Below are 23720 nucleotides of genomic sequence, written 5' to 3'. Positions count from 1 at the left end.
CCTCCAGATGTGAGGTCCTGGAATGCGTGAGTGACAGACTCGGTCCTCACTCTCCAAAGCAAGGCCACTGCCAGGCATTTTTAATAAGACAGGCCCTGGAGGAGGTTTCTTTGGGTATATTTTCTTCTCATTTGATCCTCACACATTATTATTAACCTCCTGGGAGGGATGCTTTCATTATCTCCATATGTGGAAACTGGGGGCATGGCTCAAGAGGTCAGCCAAGCATTAAGGGGTGAGCTCTGGGTTTGAATCCCAGTCGGCAGGTGTGGATCCTCTTCAGCAGCCCCCCCCCTCATTGATGCTTACAATTGTGTCGGGGGTGGGGGACAGAATGGAGCCTTTCCTAATTGATACCTTCACTCTCCTCTTTAGCAGCCCAGGATCCCAAGGGCCGCGAGGACCAGGACCCAGGCGCGGGCCCCGCTGGAGCCACGGGCTTGGTGCCCCGGGAAGGCTCGCGATGGCTCGCGTTAGGGGGACCTCGGCCGCCTCCCCGCAGAGCGAAAAGAAGCCCTGACCAGTCCCGGCGCCCGGAGCTGCGGCTGGCGATGTGACTCGCCCGCGGTCAGGGCGCGCAGACCCCGAGTGGGGCCGACTGGGGGGGCTCGCTCCGGGTCCGGCTCCGCGCGGCATCATGAACGACGACTTCTGCCGGGCGCTGGTGGACCGCCGGCCCGCGGCGCCCCCTGGCTGCCTGCCTCTGGGCGTCAGGCCCCCTCCCCGGCCCGCGCCCCTACCCCGCGCCGAGCCACTGGGCGCGGTGCCCTTCCTGCTATACCCTGGCGCCCCCGAGCCGCCCTACTGCGACGCCTACGCGGGCGTGTTCCCCTGCGCGCCCTTCCCCGGCGCCCTGGGCGTCTGCGACTACCCCTTCGAGCCCGCCTTCATCCAGAAGCGCAACGAGCGCGAGCGCCAGCGCGTCCGCTGCGTCAACGAGGGCTACGCGCGCCTCCGCGGCCACCTCCCTGGCGCCCTGGCCGAGAAGCGACTCAGCAAGGTGGAGACCCTGCGGGCGGCCATCCGCTACATCAAGTACCTGCAGGAGCTGCTGAGCGCCGCCCCCGACGGCCCCCGTGAGCCCCCGGCGCCCCCGGCCCGGGAGCCCGACTCTTCCGAGCCCACCTGCTGCTCCTCCTCGCCCCTCTTTGAGTCGGAGGAATGCAGCCACTGACCGAGCTGGCGTTCCACCGGGCACGGGGTGCCAGGGCCCCCTGCCCTGAGGCGATTCCTTGTCTGCAACACCCTCCTTCTGCCACCGCCACCCCGGCCCCGTCCCTTTCAGCTGGAGTGCAGGGCGGGGGGCGGGGCGAGGGCACGACAGAGGCCAGAGTGGCCAGAGCGGCCGGCAGGGTGGGGAAGCTCGGTGCGTGCTGCTGCGCCCGGTCCAACTTGGGCCCTGGCTCGGCGTCAGCCCAGTTCCTGTTGTCCCAGTTCCTGCAGTGTACACCGGCTGTGGGGGCCCTGCTCCGTCCTTGGGGGCCACAGGCTCAGCCCTGCGCCTGCGAGTCCCCAGGAAGCGGGCCTGCTTTGGTGCGCACGTTATGCCCCGGCTCTCCGGGAGATGGCCTCCAATACCAGCGTCCTCTTTGGGAGCTTGCTTGCCACCCCCCGCCCCCAGAGGAGCCTGGAGGGTGAGGTGCAGGCCAGGGGCAGCGTGCATTCAGCCCAGATCCAGCCAGAGACTCCGGAGGAGGCAGAGCGAGTGCGCCAATGGTGCTCTCTCTCCTGCTTCCTTCATGGAGGGTGTTATCACCCCAATACCCCCCCCCCCAGTGTGGCCTTTTCCTCCCCCCACCCGGGCTAGGAAAGGACTGCGTCCCCCTCACCCCCAGACTACTCTGTGGGCGTGGGGACCACATGGACATATTGGCGCTGTGTTTGCACCAAGGGGCTGAATAAAGACAGGTGTGGAGTTTTGTGATTCCTGGGTCCCTGTCCAACCTCCCTTCCCCCTGCGCCCCTTTTTCATGCCGCCGACACTGCCTAGAGTACTTGCCTCCAGCGGATATGGGGTGTTCTGTTAGCTCCGGCATTCAACTAACATTTACAGAGAGCTTAGAGCATGCCAGCGGCAGAGCCCGGAGGGGACAGAGTCCCGGAGTTAGACACCTGCCCCTTGCACAGTTGGGAGTGGGGGAAAAAGGGCACATGAGGTGCTGCACCCTAGGTGTGCAGACTCAGGGAACTCCCACTCGATGCATGGGGTGGGGGGGTCAGGGTGGGAGGGTCTCCACCTGGTGGCTGCAGGTAGAGATGAGAGGATGAGCTGGGGACGCCTACAGAGCTGGGCCACCAGCTCCTTTTCTGGACAGTGTCCTGGGGGGTGTGAGTGGGGAATGATTAATCTTGCCAGCAAGAAGACAGCCTGAAGCTTCAGGCTCCATGTCGCTTCGTGAACTCTCAAGCGCCCCAGCCTTGAACCTCACATCCTGTCTCCCTCTGTCCCAACCCAGGCCCGTGTGTGAGTCCCCCCCACCCCCAGCCTCCTTGGGGACACTCTGGGATGTCACTGGCTGGGCTGGGGAGGATGACAGCTGCCTGGCCGCAGGAGCTCAGGCTGGGCAGCAAGGAGCCAGCGGAGGCTAATTTTACTCCCTGGGAGCAGGGAGCGCGCTCCCCGCCCCGCCTGGCTGGCTCAGCAAGGCAGGCTCCCCAGCGGGCTCAGCCGCCCAGTCCCCAAGGCGGGGGCACCGGACGGACGGACGGGACGCAGGGAGGAGAGGGCAGTGGTGGGTGAGCCGAGAGAGTGAGCCTGCTGGGAACCATGGAGCCGTCTTCACCCCAGGACGAGGGCCAGAGGAAGAAACAGCCTAAGAAGCCTCTTCCCGAGGTCCTGCCCAGGCCACCCCGGGCCTTGTTCTGCCTGACCCTTGAGAACCCAGTGCGGAAGGCCTGCATCAGCATCGTGGAATGGAAGTATCCTTTAGGGCTGCGGGGCCATGGGGAGAGAGAGTGTGTCCTGGGGGTGTCGGGGGTGGGGGGAGAGTGGTCCCAGGTCTCAGGCTTTGGGGCCAGGAGGCGGCCGAGACGGAGTCAGGAGCCTGGGGAAGGAAGTCCTCCACGGAGGTGGTGGAACTGGTGGGGCTTCCAGGGGCTGAGGGTGAGGCCCAGGCCCTGGGAGCCGCCTGTGCAGAGTCTCTGGAAGGTGCTGGGGTGTTTCGATGGGCTGCTGGAAGCTGAACCCAGTCCCCAAGTCATGGGCTCCATGCAGCTCCCTGTGATGTGGGGGGAGGGGGAGAGGGGAACAGTGAGCCTGTGGGAAAATCCCTTCCACCGCCCCCCCCCACATGGGAGGGGGTGAGAGTCAAGCGAGGTGGGGAGGGGTCTCAGCGGGGGAGGAGAGATGAGTTTGAACCAAACTCTGCCATGAACAGCAGGCCCGGCTGGGCCTTACCGCCCCCGGGCCCAGGGACCAGAATGCCATTCTGTGCAGACATTTGCTCTGGGAGGAAGAATGATGGAAATTTCTGGCTTATTTGGGGAAGGGAGGAAGGAGAGGGGCCAAGGGCCTCTCCAGTGGGTCTGAGAGAGCGGGCAGGAATATTTGAAATATTTCTGAAGGGTTTTGGAAGACCGGGCTCTTACCAGCTGTTCCCTTGAAGAAAGAGAACATGGGAACTGGGGGACCAGGAAAACCAGGACTGGGCTGGAAAGTCGGGGTCAGAGTCGGTGCTGCTCCCTCGCTGGGCGTGGTCCCAGGTCCTCCTGCTGTCCCCTCATCTTCATCTCTCACCTGCATCCTCTCTCCTCTCCCAAGGCCCCTCTCTTCAAACCCAGAGGAAGGTGGCTGGGAAGAGAATGGGATTTACCCTCAAACTGTCTACACAGAGTGCCCTGCAACCACTCACAGACAGCCCCCCCTTCTCCCCCTCAGCTCCCTGACACCAGCCTTGCAATGATCAGCGCCCTGGGGGCTGTGCTGCTCACCAGCAAATCCAGGGAGCCAGGGGTGCCCCTGGAAACGGCGGGCAGAGGCCCGTGTGAGTGGCTGCTTGGCTCTGGGGGCACTGATGCCAGGTTCCCATGCCCTCCTCAGGCTGTGCAGTCCTGCCCCGTGGGTGCTCACTCAGCCTTCAGCAGCTCAGGGGCCTCTCATACTGTTTCTCCGAGGGACCTTTGGTTGTCTGGCCATGGCTCCTCGGGGATGGGGAGAGTAGCAGTGGGCTGGGCAGGGGGCCTTGGGGGGGGCAGGTGCTGAGAAGGGAGGGTTAGGACCCCCTGGCCCTTGAAGCTGAGAAGCCCCCAGCCAGGACCCAGAGCTTTGTGGTCCCAAAGCATCTTAGTGGGTGCTCCCTGTTCTGGATGAGAGGGGGGCCGGCCCGATTTGTGCCCTGCAGGACGGCACTGTGGGCCCATCAGCCTGGCCCTGTGGTCGGTCCAGACAGACCCCCAGTGCACTCTTCCCCTTAACCCCTCAATCCCAGGCCTCCCTCGAGCGTGCTCCTTAACCCTTTGCCAGACCCTTCGAGACCATCATCTTACTCACCATCTTTGCCAACTGTGTGGCCCTGGCCGTGTATCTGCCCATGCCCGAGGATGACAATAACGCCCTGAACCTCGGCCTGGTAAGAGGGGTCTGCCCTGCCGGCCTGCTGTGCCCGCTGGGTGAGGCTCGAGCTTCAGCCCCTGGATGATACAAGCCCGTGTCCCCACCGCCTGCAGAGCTGATGCAAAGCTTTGCAGGGTAAACCTGCCTGGGCTGGGTTCTGTCATCTCAACAGCCAGCACTGAGCGAGGAAGCGCGGCCATCCTGTCCACAGCCCCTAATATGGTCCCATTTGACAGATGTGGACAGTGAGGCTTAGTCAGATCGGTTCTGAGGGCTGAACGCCACCGTCTCTTCCTTGGTGATAATTGGGAAGATGCTGGTTGCCACGGAGCTTGCCTTTCGAGTAGAGTTTGCTGCAGGCATCTCCGAGAGCACGTGTGTTACAACCACGTCTCACCTCATGGCCAAGACCACATCCGGGCCACCCGATGCCACAGCTGGAAGGGCTTTTCCAGAATCAGGTGGCCCTGCCCCTCCCATCTCATGCTGCTTTGTGGATGAGAAAATGAGGGCTGCAGGAGATAAAAGACGTGCTTACCTGAGAGCTAGAGAATGATAAAGTGCTTGATATGTATTAAGGGCTTATTAGATGCCAGGTTTTGTCCTAATATTTCTTTTAGACACATATCGTCTATATTGTCTATTAGACCCATTGCAAGACAAGGAAACTGAGGCTCGGGGAGTCTGGGTACCCTGCCCAGAGCCTCCCCACTTTCACATCTTCTGCTAAGGCCTCAGACACAGGCCCTGGATTTTTGGACCTGGCCTGGATCCGCTATGCTGCCTGCGTGGACACAGCGCCAGGGCTCCTGGGAAGCTCCTGGAGACATGGTCCCAGGCTCTCGGCGGGGACAGGGAGGGCAGGACGGTGGCCCTGGCACTTGTGCAGACTTTTCCTGCACTTGCTTTGCGGGGTGGGGAGAAAGGGGGCCCATCAGGGAGCGTCCCGGGCCTGAAAGATGGCCTTTACCTCTGCCTCTGCTTTCTGCTGCTTTCCATGGAAATCTGTTCTGAGTTGGTGAGAGGCTGGGGGTCTAATCGTGGGCTTGGCTCCACCTGGAAAAGCTAGAGTGGAAACCCCCCCCACACACACACCTAGGGGACTTGGGCCCTGCAAGGCAAGGCTGGCTCACTTCCCTCTGCTCTGGGGTCCAGGAGGCCTTGGGTCCACCCCATCCTTCAGGAGCTCACATCGGGGGTCGGGGGGGCCTTGGATCCATTTCAGCCCCTTAAGAAGTTAAAGACATTGGGAAGAAACTACCTTCCTGGAGGATATTGAAGTCCTACCTTAGCGGGTGTGTTTCCATCTTGAAACAAAATGGCTGCCCTAAAACGTTCGGTGCTGTGCGCTTGCCTTTAGCCTGTGGGCTGAGTTACAGAGCCGGGGGAAAGCTCTAGAGCTTGTTGAGATAGGGTGATGAGCTCCTGGTGGAGATAAACAGGTCCGGAAGCCTGCCCAAAGCAACGACCATCACGTCGAAGTCAGAGCTGGGCAGGCTATGGCTAGTCAGTGAGGGACCCTTTGCTGTGAAGCCCAGAGAGGGCAGGCAATAACTCAAGGTCACACAGCCCACTCCCACTTGCCAAGTTCATCTCCACAAAAGCCAACAAGAGGGACGTGGGGGCAGTTAGAACAGGAAGAAGGAGATGGGGGTCTTTCTTCCTTGCCCAACTGGCTGCTTTGTGGGCATCTGAGAAAGGTCAGGGGACCCACCCCCAGGCACCCAACATAACTGTGGCGAGGAGAAGGGAGGCCCAAGCTTACACTCTTCAAGAACGTTCTTTCTTATTCATTTAACAAATATTGATTGAGGGCCTATCACCTCACTGGCACATTCAGGGGACACATTCGTGAACCAGACATAGCCCCGACCCCCTTCCCTGAAGAGTCTGATTCAATCAAATGAGTGGTGACAGTGCAAGTGGGCAAGGTTTGGGGGCCTGGGGACAGGGTCCTGGAGGGGAACTGAGTGAGACATGGGGGCAAGGAGGCTTCCCAGAGCACCGCGTGCTTGACGTGAGCCTAGAGGTGAGGGCAGATGTGCTCTGCGTGGTCCCCCAGGGGCCCGCGCTAGGGGGTCACGCTCTATGGTCATGGTATTGAAACATCTTTTTTTTTTTTTTTCTTGCTTTTCAGGGCTTCACCCACAGCATGTGGAAGTTCCAAGGCTGGGGGTCAAATCGGATCTACAGGCGCCAGCCTACACCACAGCCACAGCCACGCCAGATCCCAGCCACGTCTTCAACCTACACCACAGCCCGTGTTAATGCTGGATCCTAAACCCACTGAGCGAGACCAGGGATCAAACCCACATCCTCATGGATCCTAGGTGGGCTTGTTAACCACTGAGCCATGATGGGAACTCCCGTGGTAGTGAAACAGCTGATCCTTTCATCTTTAGTCCATGATCTGTAAGCGAAATCCAACAGGGACCACGTGCTTGGACCAGGAGCTTGATGCCACGGCTCACTCACGTCCTGCCTTCTGCCCCCTGCCCAGCCTCTCCGGCACCCTGGGGCCCTGGGCCACCTGGCAGGGAGGGTCAGGCTGGCCCATGTGCTCTTTGATGTCAGGACAGCTGTCCCCACCCTGGGCTGACAGTACCACCGCCCATTCAGAGGTGGCTCTGCAGGGTCCAGCCCCCGGCCCCCCCATCCAGGGGCTCCGTGTTACTTCTGGAGCAGGTGTGAGCTGAGGACTGGGTGTGAAGTGGAGGCTGCAGCAGCCCCGAGGGAAGAGGGTTCCAGACTGAGGGTGTGTGGAGGGCTAGGGGCAGGACAGGGACATGAGCTGGGATTTGGAGGGTCTCTCGGCCGTCACGTAGGGCGAGGGTTGGGGTGGGGGCGGGATGGGAAGCAGAGAGGTGGTGAGTAGGCCCCAAGAGTGTCCAGTGGAACCGCGGCCTCGGGTGAAGATGGAGATGTGGGTGCCCCCAGGGGACCCATGCACTCGGAGCCTGAAGGGTGGGGACGGAGCGTGGGGGAGGGGAGGAAGAAGACAAGGATGACACTTGGGTTCCAGAGTGGGGGATGGCGTAGGTGGTGGTATGACTTACCTGCTGAGACAGGCATCCCTGGGGAAGGAATAGGCTGGGCTGGGAGCAGGGACAGAGTGTGGTCGCCCAGCGACACAGGTGAACTTGCAGGTCTGAGTGTCAGATGATGGAAGCTTCCTTGCTTTGAGTGACTCCAACCTCGCTGGGGTGAGGGAGGGGTGGTCTGGGGCAAGAAAGACTTCCCACGGTGGCCTCGTGTGCAGATCCACGGCCTGGGGTGCAGAGCCGTGGCCTTGTGTGCAGACCCAAGGCTGGCACCCCCTGCTCCTTGGAGGGACGCCTGACACCTGTCCTGGGAACAAACTCCCCTGGACGGCCGGGCCCCCTGGGGGCTTTCTCTCCTGCTCCCCTCCTCCCTGCCCAGCGCTCACCGAGGCCGAAGGACTGAGCAGCAGGGGCTCCCTGACTCTGCCTACTCTGTGTCAGTGGGAAGCCCAGGGTCAGAACACAAGGGGAAACTGAGGCTCAGCAAGGGCCAGGCGTCCTGGGAGACATCGTGGGTCAGAGGACGGCTGTGTCATCCTGGTGGCGGGGACGTGGACCCTGAATCAGCTGGGCTGGAGAAGCAGAGGGTGGCGCAGAGGGTGGCTCAGGGAGTGGGTTCTGGAGCTACAGCTGTGTGATCTTGGGCCAGTTACTTAACTTCTCTGTGCCCTCTGTTCCCTCATTTGTATGATGCGGCTAACAGTAAACTTGAGAGAATTTCCTAGATGAGTTGAGACCTTGTTAAGTTGTGCTGCCTGATCTAGTGACACAGGGGAACTTTACGGTGCGGGTGACACAGTGTCTCGGCAAGGGGGCCCCAGCCACAAAGTCCCGGTCACAGAGACCCTAGGTTGTGCTAGAGTCAAAGGAGTAACCCCTAACAGCTATGACCGGAGGGTTATTTCAGACAAAAGAATTCCTCTTCTTCCCGCTCACCATCTGTCCCCAATTTCACAACCCCCCCCCTTTTTTTTTTTTGTCTATTTGCCTTTTCTAGGGCCGCTCCTGCAGCATATGGAGATTCCCAGGCTAGGGGTCCAATTGGAGCTGTAGCCGCCGGCCTACACCAGAGCCACAGCAAGGTGGGGTCTGAGCCGCATCTGCAACCTACACCTCAGCTCACGGCAACGCCGGATCCTTAACCCACTGAGCAAGGCCAGGGATTGAACCCACAACCTCATGGTTCCTAGTCGGATTCCTTAACCACTGAGCCACGACGGGAACTCCTCACAAACCCTTCTGTTCTCCTTCCAACCTCCGACTTTGCAGAATGGCTTTCCTGGACCCCTGCCCCCATCCCTCAGCCAATCATCATCATCTTCATCATTTTCATCCCCATCTGTTGGGCACCTGCCGTGTGGCAGCACGACTCTGATGTTTCCCATACCTTTTCCCATTTAGGGCTCCTCACAGCCCCCCGGGCAGCACAGTTACATTTCTCATTTTCACAGATGGCGAAGCTCAGGCACAGTGAGGTGAAGTCACTGGACATGCCCACTGGGCTCCGTGGGCAGACCTGCACCCCTTCTGGGGCACTGGATGTGGCTCCCCAGGACATCAGAAGGGGACACAGGAGATGCGTGGTTTCTGCTTCCCTGGGGAGTGGTTCGGGGGAGTACCAGGCCAGCAAGTCCCAGCCCCCCACTGTGGCCCCGCTCTCCCATAGCCCACCCCCGATTATGGAGCACGTGGAGGCCAGAATGGACCTCAGAAGTCCAGCAGTGCCTCTAGGCTGGACCCTGCTGGCCCAAGAGAGGAGGCTGCTTTAGACCCGCGGGATTGGTGCCTGCAGCCCATCCAGCATCCTCCCAGCGGAGCGGAGGCAGGGGACACAGGTCACGGAGGGGCAACCCTTTGTCCGAGAAGCAGGAGGATGGACTAGACTCTGAGCTGCCACTGAGGTCACAGAAAGGGCTGTGAGATGTTCGAGGGTGGCCAGAAGCCGAGACCAGAAGGCAGGGCGCTGGCCCCCAGTCCAGCCCAGGACCCTGCAAGGCGAGCTGCGGCCCGGAAGGCCCATCTGCTCCCTGAGGCCTGAAGGAGCTCTGCTCCCAGGGGGGGTCCTCTGCCTGAATTAAAGGAGACCTTTGGGAGGGTCTCCATTCTAGCCTGGGCCTGCCTGGCTAGAATAGTTACCAGTTGTTGGGAAGGGCTAGAAATGATTGTTTTAGCTGCCTTATCTGTCCCTGTGCTCTCCAACATAAAGTAAAAACAGACTCTGGTTAAAATATAGAAGGAATAGGAGTTCCTGTCATGGCACAGTGGTTAAAGAATCGAACTAGGAACCGTGAGGTTGCGGGTTCGATCCCTGACCTTGCTCAGTGGGTTAAGGATCCGGCGTTGCCGTGAGCTGTGGTGTAGGTTGCTGATGCAGCTCAGATCCCGAGTGGCTGTGGCTGTGGTGTAGGCCGGTGGCTACAGCTCTGATTTGACCCCTAGCCTGGGAACCTCTATATGCCATGGGTGCAGCCCTAGAAAAGGCAAAAAGACCAATATATATATATATATATATATATAAAAGAAACAAATGTCAAAGGTTTATTCACGAGTTCCCATCATGGTTCAGTGGAAACAAATCTGACAGACATCCGTGAGGATGCAGGTTCGATCCCTGACCTCACACAGTGGGCTAAGGATCCGGCGTTGCCGTGAGCTGTGGTGTAGGTCACAGATGTGGCTTGGATGTGGCATTGCTTTGGCTTCAGCGTAGGGCGGTGGCTACAGCTCTGATTAGACCCCCTAGCTTGAGAACCTCCATATGCTGCAGGTGCAGCCCTCAAAAGACCAAAAAAAAAAAAAAAAAAGGTGTATTCAAGGCATAAGAGAACAAGGACAGTAGGGCTGGTTCAAAGAGAATTCGAGAAATAGGTGTCTATGATCTTGGAGAAATACTGATAGGCCCGGGTTGCCAGGTGAGACACAAAGCTGGCCGGTCCTATGGGGAACAGAAGTGTGTCCGCTGGGGCGGTCTTCGTACAAGACAGAATCCTGAGTCAAACAGAGCTGCAGCCCTCAGGCCAGTGGCTTTCAGGCAGGCGAGGGGAGGGCCATTTGGCAATGTCTGGACGTTGGAGGGGGGAGCCTGTGTCCTGAGTGGGCACAGGTGCTGCTGTCCGATGGGCAGGGGCCAGGGACCACACTGCGAGTACACGGGACAGCACCCTGCCGCCAACAAACAACCATCTACCCGAAACTTGGGGTTGGGATGGGGCCGAGGCTGAGAAACCCGCCCTAGACAGCAAGACTCCTGGGCCAGGCCTGTTACAAGAGGCTCCAATAAGACGTGACAAGGGCACGGCGCCCTCGCGGTGACTGATTTCCAAGTTCTGGGTGATTTTTGGTAACACGGGTCATGGAGGCCTTGGTGCTGCGAGCACGGGGCAAGGCTGCAGGACTGGACAGGCCAGTGGCCCCTCCTGGGTCGCCTCCCCTCCCCCCAAGCGCTCCTGCCCTCAGCCCCGCGGCCCCTGCACATTCCTGGGGCTCCGGTTGCTGCCGCCTAAGCCTCTGGCATCCAGGGCTGCCGTCTTTTTATAGGGTTCGGAATGTGCCTGCTGCGGCCGCAGCCCACTCCACCTCTCCTTGGAAGGACCCCACCTCCGGCCTGGCCCTTCAGGGACCCAGACCTGCAGGGCTCCAGCATCCAAGCCGAGGCCACCAGACAAGGGTCTGGTGAAACGGAGGGAAAGCCTGGCTTCTAGGCCAGCTCAAAACCTACCCCGTCCCACCATGGGGCTGCTGCGTTCCCCTCCTTCATCTGCACCCCTCACCCCAGGCACAGGTTGGACCCCAAGAGAGTGCACGAGCCAAGGCTTCGCAGAGGCCCTGGGGCCCTTGGCCCAAGCTGTTGGGTCTCGGGCCTTCAATCAGCCAAAGCGGCTCCGACCTGGACCTTGGCCCGAAGTGTCCTGAGTCTGTGAGCCTCCGCACCCTGCTTTGTGCCCCTCCTCTGTACCTGATCGAGTACCAGGCTGCCCTCCAGGACGCTCATGTTGGAGGGCGTCCAGCCTGGTGCCAGGCCTGGCTGATAGGTGGTCCTTCTGCTTCCTCTCTGCCCTCCCAGCACCCCTGGGAGCCAGGCCTGGGGCTGGGGCAAGATCAGGGGGGCCCATCCAGTTGTCCCCGCGTGCCCTTTCTGCCCTCCTGGCACGGCTCTGCTTTAGCTGTGTGACCCTGGAGAAAATACTGAACCCTCTGTGCTTCAGTTCCTTGTCTGTGAGGATTCAGTGCATGTCTGTGGCTAGAACAGTGCCTGGCACACAAGTGGGTGTTTAATGAACTGGAGCTGTTGTTACTACGATTACACAAGATGGTACCGTTTCCCGCCCTCTTCCCGGCGGCGGGGGGTGGGGGGTGCTCCACTTTCCCCTTGCCTGTCACCACCCCCCTCAGTTACTCTCAGCCCTGCTGGCTCCCTTGTGTAGACAGCCCAGGCGCACCTGATCCTGCCCCCCCACCAAGCTGACTCTCCACATGGGAAGGGGAGGGGGAGGCAGGATGGCGGGGAGACCTGCAGAGACCCGTCCATTTGGGGGAGAGTTCATCAGAGTAAATACAGCCACTTCCCTCACTCCCGTGGGTCACTTTCCAAACCTGGAGGCTGAGGAGATCACGGAGATGGATGCCAGGGCCCTGGGCACATGTGGGCAGTCTGGCCACAGGATGCCACTGACTTCAGGGCAAATGGGCCAGGTCTCACCCCCCCTGCCATCCCCAAGCCCCAGCTCCCTCAGGTACAAAAATAGCAGAGCAGGAAGGACCCTCCACCCAGCCCCGAGGTACCCAAGAAATACCACCGTTTTTCCTAGAAATATTTTTGTGGGTTCTGAGCCCGCATCCCTCTGGGCTGGAGGGACCGTCAGTGGTGGGTGACACCTGCACTCTGGGCATTGCTGCCCTACGTGGTGCCCAGGTCCGGGGCTCAGGCAGGACCAGGAGCAGGACCATAGGCCCCCGTCCACCGTGGTCCAGGCCATATTGTTCTAGTTCCTGGGCTCTGCTGGGCCACCAACCCCATCTCTGTGTGAAGCTGAGGAAGCAGGAAGCCTTGGCAAGGCTGGAGCCTGATTTCTCGGGGGTTGCCAGGGCCCCTCCCAGACCCTGCCCCCTCCTCAGGGGGCTATGACGAAGCAGGACCAAGGCAGAGCTACCCTCGTGACCCCTGAACCCTGGGGTGACTCTGTTTTGCTGGTGAGAGGGCCCCTCTCTTCAATCCCTCCTCCAAATAATGGTTGGACTTTAGGAAACAAGTGTTTGGGGCCTGTCCCACCGTGTCCTGCATAGTCACTGAGGTTGTAAAAGCATCTCAAAGCAGCAGCAGGGAGTTCCCGTTGTGGCTCAGTGGGTTATGAACCCCACTAGTATCCATGAGGATGTGGGTTTGATCCCTGGCCTTGCTCACTGGGTTAAGGAGCTGGTATTGCTGTGGCTCTGGTGTAGACCAGCAGCTGCAGCTCCGATTGGACCCCTAGCCTGGGAACCTCCGTATGCCGCAGGTGTGGCCCTAAAAAGACAAAAAAAGTAAAGCAGCAGTGGCCGATCAGCCGGCTCTGCGCACTGGCTGTGAGGACCCCCCGGTGCCCCCCCATCCCCCCCAGCCTGAGTTCCCTACAAGCACTGGCTTCCCTCCCCCTCAGTCAAATCCAGTTTGATTCATTGAAGCAGATGTGCCTTCAAGAGTTAACTAGGAGTCAGATGCCCTAACCCCCCAGCCCAGTGCCTTGACCCGAGGCTGGGAGGGGGCGCAGCTCCGTGACTGCAGTAGCCGGGGCTCCCCTGAACCCCAGCCCCGATCAGCCTACTGGGGTCTTTCCGTGGCCTCGGCAGGTCCCAGCCCTCCAAGGGGCTGCCAGGCCAGCCTCCTTCAGGCCTTAGTGCCGGGGTGGCTGTGTGGTTAGACAGGGAGACTCCGATGAGCAGGGGAGCCCAGCCCGCTCCCACCGCTTCCGCCCAGAGCCTGGGGCCTGCAGGGCCAGGATGGACTCTGGACATAGAGACCGTGGGAGGATGGGGGAGAGGCGCGGTCCAAGCCTGCTCTTTTCAGCCCAGGACTTTGGGAGGATCTGGCTTCCACGCCCCCAGGAGCAGGTGCAAGGCCTGTAGGTCGGGGCTAACCATGGGCCCCAGTGAGAGGCATGTCTGGGGCCGGATATTTGGTAATCAGGCCCCTTCCTTGCAGGGAGCTGGCATCAGAGCCCTCCCCTCACAGTCAGGCAGGCTCATGGCCCCCCACAAAAGTCAGGAAGCCCAGGGCAATGTCTCCCTGGCTCTGGTGTCAGAGCTTGGAGTCTCCCATCTCTCTTCAGGAATAGTGATCATGAGATGGCACCTGCCTTTGAAGTGAGCAGTGGCAGAGATTGTATTCTCCTTTGTTTGTTCATTCAACTAAGTTTTTCTTTTCTTTCTTTCTTTCTTTCTTTCTTTATTTATTTATTTATTGTCTTTTTAGGGCCACACCCATAGCATATAGAGGTTCCCAGGCTAAGGGTCGAATCGGAGCTGTAGCCACCAGCCTACACCACAGCCACAGCAACATGGGATCCAAGCCATGTCTGTGACCTACACCACAGTTCACGGCAATGCTGGATCCTTAACCCACTGAGCGAGGCCAGGGATCGAACCTGCGTCCTCATGGATACTAGTCAGATTCGTTTCCACTGAACCACAATAGGGATGCCAACAAACTTAAGCACCTACTGTGTGCCAGGCAGTACTGTGTTCTTTTTTTTTTTCTTTCTTTCTTTTTTTGTCTTTTTGCCTTTTCTAGAGCTGCCAGATCCTTAACCCACTGAGCAACGCCAGGGATCGAACCCGCAACCCTGTAATTCCTAGTCAGATTCGTTAACCACTGAGCCATGACGGGAACTCCTCCAGTACTGTGTTCTTTAGAGCAGAGCTCTGCAGATGATCTGTGAGGAAAGACCAGTTTGTTACTTTTAAATCTCAGCCAGGTGAGGACTGACCCCATTGCAGCAGGCGATGGGTGGGCAGGGGGGCACCGCCTATGCCAAGGGGGCCTCGCCCTGTGGCTTTCATGAGCCCAGGCTGATCTCTGCTCCACCGCGTGCCAGAGGTTGGGACATGTCACTCTGATGGTTTCCAAATGCTCCTTCTCAGAGTCTGCACATTGCTCATCTCAGTGTGACAACAGTGGACCAGGGGCACTACACCTGTGTGGCCGTGTGTTCGAGACGCAGGTGACAATGCAAAAGCTCTGGACTGTGCAGTCAGGTCAGGGGAGCAGTCAAAGGAAAGAGGGAGACGGGGCGTGGCCAACGGTGACACCTGCTGACAAAACTCAAGCAGAGAAGAAAACCTGTGGGGGAGGGGAGGAGGGTCTAGAGGGTCTTGGTGACAAGGTGACATTGGAGTTGGGGTCGAAAGAAAGAAGACAATAGCCATGGGGCTGGCTGGGAAGGACATTCCCGGCAGAGGGAACAGCAAGGGCGAAGCCCTGAGCCCTAGGTGTATTTAGTGGGGTGTCGGGGAGCCACGCCCAGGGAGACCCAGAATTTCCTGGCATGTGTGTGTGGGGGGGGTCCCAACCACAAAACCTCCCCTCATGCACCACCATGGGGACTCTAGAAAGCTGCCTGAGGGTGACCCTTGCCTCCTCCCCAAATCCCTTTGCTGATTGGGGGTGTTACCTCTTCTGCCTGGCAGAGAAACCATGGGGCCCCTCGCTGGGCCTCGTGGTCTCAGGCAGGCTCCAGTTTGAGGGAGCAGGACCATTATGGGTTGGAGGGGCCCAGGATGATCTTGCCTCGTGGGGTCAGAGGGATTTGTGCAGATGAGAGGGCTGCATGGATCATGGGCCTTGGGGACAGTCCAGGCAGAGGGGCCGCTGTGAGCAGGGACACAGGGACACCGGGAGAGCCAGGACATCACTTGGGACCATCAGTAGGCAGGCCAGGGGGTCAGGGAGTTGTGCGGCCCCAGACAGGGTTTGGGCCAGGCCATGGTAGGGTCTGTACAGAGCAGGGGCCGAGGTGACAGGGGAGCAGACAGCGAGTTTGGGGGCAAGTGGTGCGGGGCGCAGAATCCAGGGGGATGTAGTGGACATTAGGGCACAGAAAGGCCTGGACTCGAAGGGTGGCGGGGCCCGGACAGAGCAATGAGGGAAGACAGGCTGGGACTTCTGAGCCTCAGAGGGGTCGGGCGAGGCAGACACCCCCACAGGACAGCCTCCCCCCGACCCCCGGGCGACTCTGCAGGGAGCAGCCATCATCTCAGTTTTACAGATGAAATTCATGGACACTTCGGAGCTGCCCAAGGAAGCAGAGCTGCCGAGAGAACCGTTACACCCTAAGCCTCCTGTGTCCACCTGCAGGTGGGGGGCAGCCAGAGGAAGCGGGGGTGTTTCAAGTTCATGGCTTGGATCTTGGAGGGATGCCAGGGGCTGCCCAGATCATCCAGGGTAGGACTTGGTAAACCCCCTAGTGTAGACAGCACAGGCTGCACCTGAGGTGACACGGATGGCACCATTCCTATGATGACGCAGGAAGGGACACACCCCTGCCTCTCCTGAGGGCGGGCGCGGGCCACGGGCACACCCAGGGCTCCCACAGCAGGTGCTCTAACCCCAGGTGCTCCAGGGTGGGTGGGGGAGCTGGGGGGCCCCCGGAACCGGAGTGACCCCATCTGTAGCCCATGGCCCTTGACAACTCCCTGGGGGCCAGGCGGCAGCGGGACAGGCAGTGGCAGGTGCAGGCAGCCCTCCCGGGCACAGGGCCGGCCGCCGGGGCTGTGAGCTCTGCAACTATTTTGGGCCCTGTTTTCCCTCCCCCACCCCCATTTCTGCTGCCTCGCGCCGGGGTGGCAGCCACTTGAACACTTAAATGCTGACTTGACTCCCCTGCTCCTTTACCTTAAAGCTGTGTCTGACTCCCAGAAAGCCTGCCCTGCAGGGGAATGGACCCCCCACCCCACCCCACTCCCAATAGGGAGCTTCCTGGACCCCCCCTCCTTGGTAGTGCCTTTCCACAGAGCCATTGACCCCCAGTTCCCACCTAGTGTCAGGTCAGGCACAGTCCCTGCGTGGGCCACTTCGTAGACCGTGCAGCTTTGCCTTTAATCCTGCATAATTGTTTTCTTTTTCCTTTTAGGGCCACACTCGCAGCATATGGCAGTGCCCAGGCTAGGGGTCGAATTGGATCTACAGCAGCCGGCCTACACCACGGCCATGCAGCGGGGGATCCGAGCCACGTCTGCGACCTAGGCCATAGCTTGTGGCAACGCTGGATCCTTAACCCACTGAGTGAGGCCAGGGATCGAACCTGCATCCTCATGGATACTAGTCAGGTTTTTAACCTGCCGAGCCACAATGGGAATGTCATATCCCATATGATCATTTTCTGGAAGGAGAAAGTTTGGGATGGAATTAGGGGCGTGGTTAGGGAAAAGCAGGCTTTGTTTGCATATGCCTCTGTTTTCCTCTCTGTCTAGAAGCAGAAATTCAGGAAAATTCTCTGCAGACCAAGCTGGGAGTTTTTGGGGTCCTCATCCCTATTAATGAGTTATTGGGGACCTGGTTCCTTTCTTCCCAAACCTATCTGCTTAGACGGAAAAGCAGGAGTTCCTGTCGTGGCTCAGTGGAAATGAGTCTGACTAGTATCCATGAGGTTGCGGGTTCGATCCCTGGCCTCACTCAGTGGGCTGAGGATCCGGTGTTGCCGTGAGCTGTGGTGTAGGTCGCAGACGTGGCTCAGATCTGGCATTGCTGCGGCTGTGGTGCAGGCTGGCAGCTACAGCTCCGATTCTACCCCCAGCCTGGGAACCTCCAGATGCTGCGGGTGCGGCCCTAAAAAGACAGAAACAAAAACAAAACAAAACAAAAAAAGAGAAGTAAAAAAAAAAAAACAACCAAAAAAAAAAAAAAGAGAAGCAAAAGTTGAGTCCCTTCCAAGTAACTAGCGGGGTGGCCCAGATAAGTAGCAGCTTTGCAGTTTGCAGGGTGCTGGCAGAGAGGCCTGGGGTGGGTGTGGGTGACTGATGGTGACACAGGTGTGGGTGTGGGGCCCAGACATTCTCGCAGCTCGGCTCCGGGGGATGCGGTTCTGTTCTCTGTATGTGTTCTTGGCCGCAGCCCCTTCCGGGGCCGGCTGGCATAAGGAGGCCTGGCTGGGGCAGGCAGCACAGCGCTCCTGGAAGCTGCGAGCCTGGCTCGATGGCTGCAAGGACAGCGGCATCAGCCTGGAGCCCTGACAGAGTGACCTGCTTCTTTAGAAATAGCTCTCTCTCCTGGGCCCAGAGGAGAAGGAAGGGTGACCAGGCCAGGGACAGGGTGACCAAGAGAGTTGGGCCACAGCCAACAGCCTGGAGGAGTTGGCAAGGGTGGGGGAGGGGGACGGAGCAAAACCCTTGACCTCTGACCTGCAGGGCATCCTCCACGCCATGTACCTCAACTCCCCTACCCTGCGTGATAGTGCTGTGCCCTTTAAGTGGCTGCCTGCAGGCCGCCGGTGTGGTGGGTGGGTGGGCTGGGCAGGGGAGGTTACAGAAAAATGAATGAAAGCTAAGACCCTGACCAGCCAGGAGGGCAATCTGAAGTCCTGAAGGACCCCCCCCCCCAATCAGGCCTCAGGACAAAGGAGAAAAAAGATGCCCAACAGGAACCCCCTGGGGCCTTCACTTTGAGGACTGCCCAGACTGCTCACTGATTCGTTCAATTCTAGGCCCAGGAAGCAGAGTCATGAGAAAATGAATACAGGGAGTTCCCGCTGTGGTTCAGCGGGTTATGAACCTGACTGGTATCCATGAGGATGTGGGTTTGATCCCTGGCCTCACTCAGTGGGTAAAGGATCCAGCGTTCTGTGAGCTGTGGTAGGTCACAGATGCAGCTGGCATCTGGTGTTGCTATGGCTGTGGTGTAGGCCAGCAGCTGCAGCTCCAATTCAACCCCTAGCCTGGGAACTTTCATGTGCCACAGGTGTGGCCCTAAGAAAAAGCAAAAAAAAGAAAAAAAGAAAAGAAAATGAACAAATCCCCCCACACATGAAATCTATATTCTAGTGGGCGAGATAGAGCTTGAACCAGAGGGAGCTCCCTGGCGATACCGTGGGCTAAGGACCTGGTATTGTCGCTATTGTGGCACAGGTTCCATCCCTGGCCTAGGAACTTCCACGTGCCCCAGGTATGGCCCCAAACACACAAACAAAAGACCCAGCTAGAAACAGGTAGGACATTTTGGCCAGGGATAAGCTAAGAACAAGTGGAAAGAGGAATAGAAAAGCTCAGAGGTCACTTCCGTGTTGGGACCACGTGGTAAAGGGAGGGGCTGGCAGCGGGGGCGGCCATCCAGGCAGGGGTCGCCGGGAGCAGAGGCTGTGGTGTGTGGCCCGAGGAGCAGGGGGCAGCTGAGCGATGACCACCTCGCCTGCAGGAGAAGCTGGAGTACTTCTTCCTCATCGTCTTCTCCATCGAGGCCGCCATGAAGATCATCGCCTACGGCTTCCTGTTCCACCAGGACGCCTACCTGCGCAGCGGCTGGAACGTGCTGGACTTCATTATCGTCTTCCTGGGGTGAGGCCCGGGTGGGGATCGGTGGGTCCCGAGGCAGGAGGGGACCCAGCGTGGTGCAGGCCACGGCCCCACGTGGAGCCACTGGGGGCGGGGCAACCCACAGGTGCAGCAGGGGGAGGGGGAGGGCACAGCGGGCACAGCCTCCCCTGCCCAGGCACCGCCAGTGTCCTATTCTTTTTTTTTTTTTTTTTTTTTTTTTTTGTCTTTTTGCCATTTCTTCGGCCGCTCCTGCAGCACATGGAGGTTCCCAGGCTAGGGGTCTAATCAGAGCTGTAGCCGCCAACCTATGCCACAGCCACAGCAACGCGGGATCCAAGCCGCGTCTGCAACCTACACCACAGCTCACAGCAACGCTGGATCGTCAACCCACTGAGCAAGGGCAGGGATCGAACCTGCAACTTCATGGTTCCTAGTCGGATTCGTTAACCACTGCGCCACAACGGGAACTCCGAGTGTCCTATTCTGCTCTCATCACACGGAATTGCAAATGCCTGCATGGTTCCAGGGCCTGGCCGTTTCCGGGGGCTCATACGTTTCTCAGCCTTGACTCTCACCTACGCGCAGATTCCGTGGACCTGTATTGAGCGCCTGTTGTTTGCATCCTTTTTTTTTTTTGTCTTTTTGCCATTTCTTGGGCCGCTCCCGCGGCATATGGAGGTTCCCAAGCTAGGGATCTAATCGGAGCTGTAGCTGCCGGCCTATACCAGAGCCACAGCAACTCGGGATCCGAGCCACGTCTGCAACCTACACCACAGCTCAGGGCAACGCCAGATGCTTAACCCACTGAGCAAGGCCAGGGATCGAACTGGCAACCTCATGGTTCCTAGTCAGATTCGTCAACCACTGAGCCACGACAGAAACTCCCTGTTGTTTGCATCCTTGAGAACAGGTGTTTAATAACCTGTAGGAGCCTGTTCAGTGGCCATAACCAGATGCCACAGACTAGGGTCTAAAACCACAACAGTGTACTTCCTGGCAGTTCTGGAGGCTGGGGGTCCAAGGTCAAGGTGTTGCCAGGTCTAGTTTCTTGGGAGGGTCCTGTCCTTGGCTTACCTATGGCTGCCTTCTTGCTGTGTCCCTAAGCAGTCCTTCCTCCATTCACATGCACCCCTGGTGTCTCTGTATGCATCGAATTTCATCTTCTAAGGACACCAGTCAGATTAAATTAGAGCTCACTTTAACTGGCTCCTTCTCACTTCATTTCCTCTTTAAAAGTCCTGTCTCCAAATACGGCCGCATTCTGTGGTCCCAGAAGTGAGGGCTTCAGCAGGTGAATTGGGCGGTGGGGGTGGGGAGGGTCATGACTGAGCCCATAACGTCGTGTTGAATAATCACCACCTAATTATAGCAGCAGCGTTTATCAGGCACTGACTCTGTGCTGTGCCTGTAACATCTCATCTGATTCTTCCAACAATCCTCTTATGTTCTCCATTTAAGGACGCTAAGGCTCAGAGAAGTCTAGCACCTCACCCAAGGTCACACAGCTAGCCAGTGGCAGTGCCAGGACATAAACCAAGGCCCCCTTGCTGCCCTTCAATTCAGTAAAATTAAGTTGTCATCTGCTAATTGTCCAGTGCTGCTTTAGGCACAACAGGGAAAAGAGGGCAATTCTGGGAATCAGCCTCTGCCCTGATGGACTGACTGCCCTGGCTGGAGGCCAAGGCCAGTGTGTATAGATCAAGTGCACACAGGGCACCGTTGTCTCACACGCAGTGCAGCTCAGGGGCGGGGCTGGGGGGGGTAGTTCCGAAGAAGGACTTGAGATGACTTCAAAGGATAATGGCCATTTGAGTCAATTGGGAGCCAGGAACACAAGGGGCTTTGTCAGAAGAGCAGTGTGGCGGGGGCGGGGGGGGGGAGTGGCTGAGGGAGACCAGCCCACCAAGTGCACCTGCCACTGGGGGGCTGTATGCAGCCTGCAGGCCTGACTGGGGGTGCCTGAGGCTCACGTCCCTGCACCCTCTCTGGCCCCAGGGTGGACATCACATATGGACCCACCACCTTTCTCACTGCCTGGAATGTGGCCTCAGAATCTTTTCTAAAGTCCCCAGACAGGCATCCCCACATCAGAGCCAGTGCATCATCCGTGCCCCCCACCGCCCCAGCCTGGTCTTCCCACAGGTCCCTTGTGCATGGAGGGGACCCAGGGTCCTCGACCCGGCGCAGTGGCTTAGCTGCCCGCTGGCCCTCTGGCCTCCCTCTCGTCCACTGTAGGGTCTTCACTGTGATCCTGGAGCAGGTCAACCTCATCCAGAGCAACACAGCCCCGCTGAGCAGCAAAGGCGCTGGCTTGGACGTCAAGGCACTGAGAGCTTTCCGCGTGCTCAGACCCCTCCGACTGGTGTCCGGGGTGCCCAGTGCGTGGCAGGCCCCTCCCCCCTTCCCCCTCCCTACCCCAGGTTTTGGCCCCTCTCTCTGGGAGGGCCAGGAGACCCAGAGGGGAGATGAGCCCTCCCTGCCTTTCCCCCACAGGCCTGCAGGTGGTCCTCAACTCCATCTTCAAGGCCATGCTGCCGCTGTTCCACATCGCCCTGCTTGTGCTCTTCATGGTCATTATCTATGCCATCATCGGGCTGGAGCTCTTCAAGGGCAAGATGCATAAGACCTGCTATTTCATTGGAACGGGTGAGCTGCCGGGGCTGGGCTCCGGGAGGGCTCCTGGGGTGTCTCGAAGGGGGTCCACCCAAGCCACCAGAAGCCCCCAGGATCAGGCGGTTGCTCCCACACCCGGGAACCTGGGGACAAAGGAGATTGGGGGGAAACACCTGTCCAGGGTCCACGGTCAAGAGGAGTGAGCAGCAGGGGCCGGGGCAGAGTTTGCTCTGAGGCGCCCCTGCCCCAGATAAGGGCACTGTCTGGGCTCTCTGGTCACCCGTGGATTAAGATGCAGGCGGTTTGGGATCCACCAGAATTGCCATCTGCACTTGCCTGGGAGAAAAGGGACCCAGGATGTCATCCAAATGGCAGGATTTTAGGGACAATAAGAGCATCATGCAGGGGTTCCCTGGATGCTAAGGCAGACCTGCCCCGAAGCTGGATGTCTGTCCAGCACATCCCAGCCCCAGGGGTGCCCTGGTTTCAGTATCCTGGAAGGATGCTGGAGTGCCGGCAGAGGCCCCGCCCACAACTCCGCCCACAGCTCCGCCCAGCCAGGCGCTGCCTTCTTTTCCAAAGCTCTGTGGGTTCAATCACACCAGCTTCAGGAGCTGTGGTTCTAAAAGCTATGCCTCCAGAGAGGCCCAGGGTCCGAGCTACTGCCCGCTGGCTGTACCCTAACCATACCCCTATCCGCAGCCGTGGCCGTGTCCTCACCGCAGCCTACTGTCATTTATACCACGCTCTCCCGCAGTGCTGTCCGGGTCTGCCGGGGGCATCTTAGGCCCATCTTTCCCGCTTCAAACTGTTGTCTCGACCCTCCCCCCATTCCCCCCCTCTCCGGGCCTTGCCCGGGGCTCACCTGCCCTCCGCCCACCCACAGATATCGTGGCCACTGTGGAGAACGAGAAGCCGTCGCCCTGCGCCCGGACAGGCTCGGGACGCCCCTGCACCATCAACGGCAGTGAGTGCCGGGGCGGCTGGCCGGGCCCCAACCACGGCATCACCCACTTCGACAACTTCGGCTTCTCCATGCTCACGGTGTACCAGTGTATCACCATGGAGGGCTGGACCGACGTCCTCTACTGGGTGGGTCTGGGGCTTGTCAGGAGCGGGCGGGCCTGCAGTCCCAGGCTGAGGGTCTGCTGCTTCCCCTTCCCACCCCCCTACCCCACATCTTCTGGGCGGGGCCCCAAGGTACCACCTGCCAGCGCAGCCCCGAGATTGGGTGGGGATGGACGCCAGGCGCTCCCTGGGTTCTGGTCTCAATTCCTAACTTCTCCCTAAGCTTGGCTCTGGGTGGCTTACTCCTCCTGGCCCAGAGTCTCAGATTTCCTGAGGGAGGAAGGGCCCTTCGAGTCTCTTCTTGCTGCTGGACCAGACTGCTTCCCCATAAAAATACTACTGGACATCAGGTTCCCCTTCTGTACCATAAAAATACTAACTGCATCATAGGGTAGTTATGATGGTTAGTGGGGGAATAACTGAGTTACCACAGTAACGCACTCAATGCTGCAGAAGCTCTCTTCCTGGTGAAGGTTGCTTATTTTGTGTTACTAAGAGCTCGGTGGCATTTATTTGCTCCGCCAACAATGGAAGGCATGAATCCCACTTTCCAGATAAGGAAACTGAGGCTCAGAGAGGTTCGGTAACTCGGCCACTGTTGGACGGATGAGAGACAGAGCCAAGAATCAACCTTTAATCCACCTGGCTGAAATCTGAGGCTCCAGCCACAGGGGAGACACTGCCCTCGGGGGGATTTTGTAAACCTGCCAAATGCTTTGCAAATATAAAGGATTAGCATGACCAGTTCTCATCATGCTAATGACGGGATGATGATACTAATTAAATGTTTCCAAGGGCTGTCGGGGGTGTTATCTCACCTGTGACCAGCCTGTGAGGCACCAGCTCATATCCTCACCCCAGGAGGCAGAGGGGACAATGCTCAGAGAGGCCGAGTGCGACTTGGTCACAGAGGTGGTTCCTGAAGGAGCCGGCCAAGCGCAGGCCAT

The 23720-nt window shown here is 58.9% G+C and overlaps 2 protein-coding genes across 2 annotated transcripts in view; both read left to right on the top strand.

Annotated features, from left to right (window-relative positions):
- On the top strand, positions 578-1889 carry ASCL5 (achaete-scute family bHLH transcription factor 5). The gene has a single exon (XM_005656790.2). The coding sequence runs from the start codon at positions 638-640 to the stop codon at positions 1172-1174; it is 537 nt and encodes a 178-aa protein (XP_005656847.1). The 5' UTR covers positions 578-637; the 3' UTR covers positions 1175-1889.
- The window catches only part of CACNA1S (calcium voltage-gated channel subunit alpha1 S), a 64097-nt gene continuing 43144 nt past the window's right edge, over positions 2768-23720 (top strand). The window contains 6 exon segments of the mRNA XM_021064504.1: positions 2768-2919; positions 4463-4568; positions 18974-19113; positions 21328-21470; positions 21586-21738; positions 22592-22797. Of these exon segments, the coding sequence (XP_020920163.1) occupies positions 2768-2919; positions 4463-4568; positions 18974-19113; positions 21328-21470; positions 21586-21738; positions 22592-22797 (900 nt within the window).

This window comes from Sus scrofa, chromosome 10, assembly GCF_000003025.6.
Source record: "Sus scrofa isolate TJ Tabasco breed Duroc chromosome 10, Sscrofa11.1, whole genome shotgun sequence".
NCBI classification, from domain to species: Eukaryota; Metazoa; Chordata; class Mammalia; order Artiodactyla; family Suidae; genus Sus; species Sus scrofa.
Note: the sequence above shows the minus strand (reverse complement) of the source record. Positions and strands in the feature narration are given on the sequence as shown.